Source organism: Hyla sarda, chromosome 4 (assembly GCF_029499605.1).
Source record: "Hyla sarda isolate aHylSar1 chromosome 4, aHylSar1.hap1, whole genome shotgun sequence".
Lineage (NCBI taxonomy): Eukaryota > Metazoa > Chordata > Amphibia > Anura > Hylidae > Hyla > Hyla sarda.
Window position 1 is genome coordinate 21,603,187 of NC_079192.1, and position 7,017 is coordinate 21,610,203.

At 45.8% G+C, this 7,017-nt stretch overlaps 1 protein-coding gene across 1 annotated transcript in view; it reads left to right on the forward strand.

Annotated features, from left to right (window-relative positions):
* The window catches only part of LOC130366754 (transcription factor HES-7-like), a 17,467-nt gene extending 10,450 nt beyond the window's left edge, over window positions 1-7,017 (forward strand). Inside the window, 2 exon segments of the mRNA XM_056569081.1 lie at window positions 6,405-6,665; window positions 6,668-7,017. Of these exon segments, the coding sequence (XP_056425056.1) occupies window positions 6,405-6,665; window positions 6,668-6,795 (389 nt within the window). The 3' untranslated portion in view covers window positions 6,796-7,017.

Here is a 7,017-nt window from a genome sequence, read left to right on the forward strand (position 1 = left end):
CGTGTCTATCTCGTGTCTATCTCGTGTCTATCTCGTGTCTATCTCGTGTCTATCTCGTGTCTATCTCGTGTCTATCTCGTGTCTATCTCGTGTCTATCTCGTGTCTATCTCGTGTCTATCTCGTGTCTATCTCGTGTCTATCTCGTGTCTATCTCGTGTCTATCTCGTGTCTATCTCGTGTCTATCTCGTGTCTATCTCGTGTCTATCTCGTGTCTATCTCGTGTCTATCTCGTGTCTATCTCGTGTCTATCTCGTGTCTATCTCGTGTCTATCTCGTGTCTATCTCGTGTCTATCTCGTGTCTATCTCGTGTCTATCTCGTGTCTATCTCGTGTCTATCTCGTGTCTATCTCGTGTCTATCTCGTGTCTATCTCGTGTCTATCTCGTGTCTATCTCGTGTCTATCTCGTGTCTATCTCGTGTCTATCTCGTGTCTATCTCGTGTCTATCTCGTGTCTATCTCGTGTCTATCTCGTGTCTATCTCGTGTCTATCTCGTGTCTATCTCGTGTCTATCTCGTGTCTATCTCGTGTCTATCTCGTGTCTATCTCGTGTCTATCTCGTGTCTATCTCGTGTCTATCTCGTGTCTATCTCGTGTCTATCTCGTGTCTATCTCGTGTCTATCTCGTGTCTATCTCGTGTCTATCTCGTGTCTATCTCGTGTCTATCTCGTGTCTATCTCGTGTCTATCTCGTGTCTATCTCGTGTCTATCTCGTGTCTATCTCGTGTCTATCTCGTGTCTATCTCGTGTCTATCTCGTGTCTATCTCGTGTCTATCTCGTGTCTATCTCGTGTCTATCTCGTGTCTATCTCGTGTCTATCTCGTGTCTATCTCGTGTCTATCTCGTGTCTATCTCGTGTCTATCTCGTGTCTATCTCGTGTCTATCTCGTGTCTATCTCGTGTCTATCTCGTGTCTATCTCGTGTCTATCTCGTGTCTATCTCGTGTCTATCTCGTGTCTATCTCGTGTCTATCTCGTGTCTATCTCGTGTCTATCTCGTGTCTATCTCGTGTCTATCTCGTGTCTATCTCGTGTCTATCTCGTGTCTATCTCGTGTCTATCTCGTGTCTATCTCGTGTCTATCTCGTGTCTATCTCGTGTCTATCTCGTGTCTATCTCGTGTCTATCTCGTGTCTATCTCGTGTCTATCTCGTGTCTATCTCGTGTCTATCTCGTGTCTATCTCGTGTCTATCTCGTGTCTATCTCGTGTCTATCTCGTGTCTATCTCGTGTCTATCTCGTGTCTATCTCGTGTCTATCTCGTGTCTATCTCGTGTCTATCTCGTGTCTATCTCGTGTCTATCTCGTGTCTATCTCGTGTCTATCTCGTGTCTATCTCGTGTCTATCTCGTGTCTATCTCGTGTCTATCTCGTGTCTATCTCGTGTCTATCTCGTGTCTATCTCGTGTCTATCTCGTGTCTATCTCGTGTCTATCTCGTGTCTATCTCGTGTCTATCTCGTGTCTATCTCGTGTCTATCTCGTGTCTATCTCGTGTCTATCTCGTGTCTATCTCGTGTCTATCTCGTGTCTATCTCGTGTCTATCTCGTGTCTATCTCGTGTCTATCTCGTGTCTATCTCGTGTCTATCTCGTGTCTATCTCGTGTCTATCTCGTGTCTATCTCGTGTCTATCTCGTGTCTATCTCGTGTCTATCTCGTGTCTATCTCGTGTCTATCTCGTGTCTATCTCGTGTCTATCTCGTGTCTATCTCGTGTCTATCTCGTGTCTATCTCGTGTCTATCTCGTGTCTATCTCGTGTCTATCTCGTGTCTATCTCGTGTCTATCTCGTGTCTATCTCGTGTCTATCTCGTGTCTATCTCGTGTCTATCTCGTGTCTATCTCGTGTCTATCTCGTGTCTATCTCGTGTCTATCTCGTGTCTATCTCGTGTCTATCTCGTGTCTATCTCGTGTCTATCTCGTGTCTATCTCGTGTCTATCTCGTGTCTATCTCGTGTCTATCTCGTGTCTATCTCGTGTCTATCTCGTGTCTATCTCGTGTCTATCTCGTGTCTATCTCGTGTCTATCTCGTGTCTATCTCGTGTCTATCTCGTGTCTATCTCGTGTCTATCTCGTGTCTATCTCGTGTCTATCTCGTGTCTATCTCGTGTCTATCTCGTGTCTATCTCGTGTCTATCTCGTGTCTATCTCGTGTCTATCTCGTGTCTATCTCGTGTCTATCTCGTGTCTATCTCGTGTCTATCTCGTGTCTATCTCGTGTCTATCTCGTGTCTATCTCGTGTCTATCTCGTGTCTATCTCGTGTCTATCTCGTGTCTATCTCGTGTCTATCTCGTGTCTATCTCGTGTCTATCTCGTGTCTATCTCGTGTCTATCTCGTGTCTATCTCGTGTCTATCTCGTGTCTATCTCGTGTCTATCTCGTGTCTATCTCGTGTCTATCTCGTGTCTATCTCGTGTCTATCTCGTGTCTATCTCGTGTCTATCTCGTGTCTATCTCGTGTCTATCTCGTGTCTATCTCGTGTCTATCTCGTGTCTATCTCGTGTCTATCTCGTGTCTATCTCGTGTCTATCTCGTGTCTATCTCGTGTCTATCTCGTGTCTATCTCGTGTCTATCTCGTGTCTATCTCGTGTCTATCTCGTGTCTATCTCGTGTCTATCTCGTGTCTATCTCGTGTCTATCTCGTGTCTATCTCGTGTCTATCTCGTGTCTATCTCGTGTCTATCTCGTGTCTATCTCGTGTCTATCTCGTGTCTATCTCGTGTCTATCTCGTGTCTATCTCGTGTCTATCTCGTGTCTATCTCGTGTCTATCTCGTGTCTATCTCGTGTCTATCTCGTGTCTATCTCGTGTCTATCTCGTGTCTATCTCGTGTCTATCTCGTGTCTATCTCGTGTCTATCTCGTGTCTATCTCGTGTCTATCTCGTGTCTATCTCGTGTCTATCTCGTGTCTATCTCGTGTCTATCTCGTGTCTATCTCGTGTCTATCTCGTGTCTATCTCGTGTCTATCTCGTGTCTATCTCGTGTCTATCTCGTGTCTATCTCGTGTCTATCTCGTGTCTATCTCGTGTCTATCTCGTGTCTATCTCGTGTCTATCTCGTGTCTATCTCGTGTCTATCTCGTGTCTATCTCGTGTCTATCTCGTGTCTATCTCGTGTCTATCTCGTGTCTATCTCGTGTCTATCTCGTGTCTATCTCGTGTCTATCTCGTGTCTATCTCGTGTCTATCTCGTGTCTATCTCGTGTCTATCTCGTGTCTATCTCGTGTCTATCTCGTGTCTATCTCGTGTCTATCTCGTGTCTATCTCGTGTCTATCTCGTGTCTATCTCGTGTCTATCTCGCGTCTATCTCGTGTCTATCTCGCGTCTATCTCGCGTCTATCTCGCGTCTATCTCGCGTCTATCTCGCGTCTATCTCGCGTCTATCTCTCTGTCTCGCGTCTCTCTCTCTGTCTCGCGTCTCTCTCTCTGTCTCGCGTCTCTCTCTCTGTCTCGCGTCTCTCTCTCTGTCTCGCGTCTCTCTCTCTGTCTCGCGTCTCTCTGTCTCGCGTCTCTCTGTCTCGCGTCTCTCTGTCTCGCGTCTCGCGTCTCTCTCGCGTCTCTGTCTCATCTCGTATCTGTCATATCTATCTATCTAGTGCTATTTGTCTATATATTATAAGTATGCATACAGGGTAGATGTCTTTCGTGGTATCTCTGCATTTTTGAGGCCTATTTAGGCTAAACATACACATGGGGGGGGGGGGGGCATGCATCATTATTTGTGTATGGTAGAAGCAGTTTACCCCTTTTGCCGAATTCTAAATTATGTGCAGAAGGGATAAATTTATCAATCGAGCGCAATGAGTTTTTTCATAAATTGTGGGCAATTATAGTCATCTCCTCATTCCTCCACTCTTTGAGAAATGGAACCGATGATTTAGAGCATCTTGCTACGCGCAGTCCAAGATGGCTTATATTTGCGTAGAAAAATATGGTAATCGCGCAAGATTTCTGCGGGTAAATGAAATGTAAACAGTTAATACATTTGTGCGTATAAATATGTCACTCCAAGGTCACACCGAAACCTCCACATCTGGAGGAAATGATCCACCGGAATGTGCGCAAAAAATGGCTTGTGCAAAATTTTTGCAAAAATATAAACACCAAACGGGAAAAATCTTTGATACATGTCCCCCAAGATGTACAACACAAATAAACACAGCCGCACATCCACCATTTGTATTTTAATCTACTTGTTTCTCAGCATAATTTCTAAAACAAACAGGTTGTTATTATACATTTTGATCAAAAAGTGCAAAGTCCACTCGCCACGTCAAGGGCCACCTATTTAGATTGGTTCCCTAACCAAACCCTGACGTAGCTCCGGGGCGGCGACCATTGCCTCCAAGACACCATGTCCACCAGGGGAGCGACCAAGTGGCCAGGCAGCCCCACTACTGCCCGACCAAGCCCCTGGATCTGGGCCGCACCACCCCACAGACAAAGCATCACAGAAACAATGGCCGCCACAGAGCATCACACCAGTGTGAACACTTACCATGTCCTACCTACCAGAGGGCTACACATCAGCCAACAGCCATCAGCCAACAGCTATCTCCACCAGTCTCCCCATACACATGCACTCTCTGCAGAGCAGAGTATGCATGTGTTTTCCAATGAGAAGGCCACTGTTAGACTCCTTGTGGTAGCTTACCTCCCACAGAATAAAAGGCTCGGGCAACTAAAATTCATGGGAAAGTCGTGAGGCACCCATACACATTAGATGGTTGGCGGTCCTGCAAAACCGCAATTTTGCCCTTGTCTAATGTTTTTAGGCTATGTACTTGTCTTAGCCTTGGCCTTGGCCCTGGACCTTCTCCTATCAACATATCTCTTGAAATGTAGATCATATTGGGTGTAGGCAAAAATTTTAACTTGTTTTCAGATGATACAGGAGAAGTGATTCTTGTCAAAGATAGGTGTCCCTGCTCCTATACACTAAGAAGCCTGAAGACCAGTGGTGATGAAGGCATCTCCGCTTACACTCACTACATTATCTGGACTGTGCACTCTGCACCCGGCCTAGTGGATGTGTACTGCTGCTCGATGTACTGTACAGGAACAGAGACTCCTGTCTTTGACAGGAATCCCTGCTCCTGTAAATATTTTGTGTGGGCTAAAGTTGAGCAGTCAGGGCTCTTCTGAATCCAAAATAAATCCCTAAAACGAATCTTGGAAGATTCACTCATCTCTACCCCCTGGACCAACAGTTCAAACAATGACTCGTGACCAGTAGGGTGAAGGTGCCCCAAAGCAAAGATTCTAAAGTGGTAGAGGTGCCCCAAAAAAGCCAAGATTCTTAGGTGGTGGCCTGTTATGGGAATGGGAGATTATCTCATTATTTTGCATCTTGCCCCACCCCATTATTCAATGTCTTTGACACCTAATTCAGGCATAATCTGAGAGGAAGGTCTTAAAGGGGTATTCCAGTTAAACAAAAAAAAGAACCACAGTGCTCTCTGCTGACACCTGTCTGTTCCATGAACTGTCCAGAGCAGGAGAGGTTTGTTATGGGATTTGCTCCTACTCTGGACAGCTCCTGGGACAGACAGAGGTGTCAGCAGAGAGCACTGTTGTCAGACAGAAAAGAACAGCTCAACTTCAGCAGCTACTGGAAGGATAAAAAAAATATAGAAGTAATTTACAAATCTGTTTAACTTTCTGTAGCCAGTTGATATGAAAACTTTTTTTTTTTTTTTTTAACTGGAATACCCCTTTAAAACCTGATCCCATGTTTCTTCTTGCAGAAGATTGGGGATCAGACTTATGGTGATCCCAATGACATATTGAGGAGAGATGGCCCACTGCCCAACTATGGCTAATTACATTTTCGGACAGAGATGTGGATAGTGAAAGTTGGGACTGTACAGAGGCAGAATTACTTATTTTGGAGTCATTGGGGTTAATAAATCTGTCATGCCCCAAATTTCGCCCCAGTCAAGGCCAACTATGGAAGCTTCTTCCCATTATTACCTGTGGAGAAAGTGACCTAACAGCCCCTAGGGGCACCACAAGTTCCCACCTGGGATAGTTGTCATAGTGTTTAAATGGGTACACCTCTCCTAGACATCTTATCCTTGGATGTCTGATGGCGGGGGGGTCCCGCCGCTGGGGACCCCTGGGATCTCGGCTGCTTCACCCCAGACATCCGGTGCACAGAGCGAACTTCACTCCGTGCCAGATGACTGGTGATGCGGGGTTGAGGATCGTTATGTCATGGTGACGCCTCGCTCGTAACGTCACGGCCACGCCCCCTTAATGCAAGTCTATGGGAGGAGGCGTGGTGTGCATTGAGGTGGCATGGCCGCGGCGTCACGAGCCTACGTCGCTGCACCCGACGCTCTAAACGTTTTGTTTTTGTTATAATTTCCTCCTTTCTTTTCTTTCCCAGAACCACCTCGATGGGTGACACCCGCTGAAAAGTTTTACCTCACTGGATTTAGAGACTGTTTAGACCGCACCGAAGACTTCATTCAGGACATCAGCCCGACAGCCAAAACTCGCTTCTTGGATGAGCTGCAGACCCACCTTCAGCACCGGTTAAGGTTTCCAAAACAGTTGAACCTGCGTAGCCAAGTAGGTCGACGGGATGATGACTTGTCTTCCGATGGGAATGCCTCCCCGAACTCAATTGGTGGTGACGCCAGCCCATACTCCCACCCATGAGTGGCTCGGAGAGTGGCAGTCCACCAAGTTGGTTGTCTTCAAGCCCACCAAGTTCTAGAGACTTTCAAAATGACCATAACCATAATAATACCTATGTCTGGAGACCTTGGCCTTAGGACAAAGGAAGACCATTTGGTTCTCTCGCCTCATATTTAATATTTAATGTAGATAAATTCAATATACTACTGTAAGATGCTGCTGTCATGATGGGTGGATACATGATTGAAGAGACCTATATTTACTTATATACAGTATCTGTATGAGTTCTATATGTTGTGCATATGTATTTATGTTTTCTCAATGTAAAAATACCTTGCTGTTGGACAGCACTTTGTGTA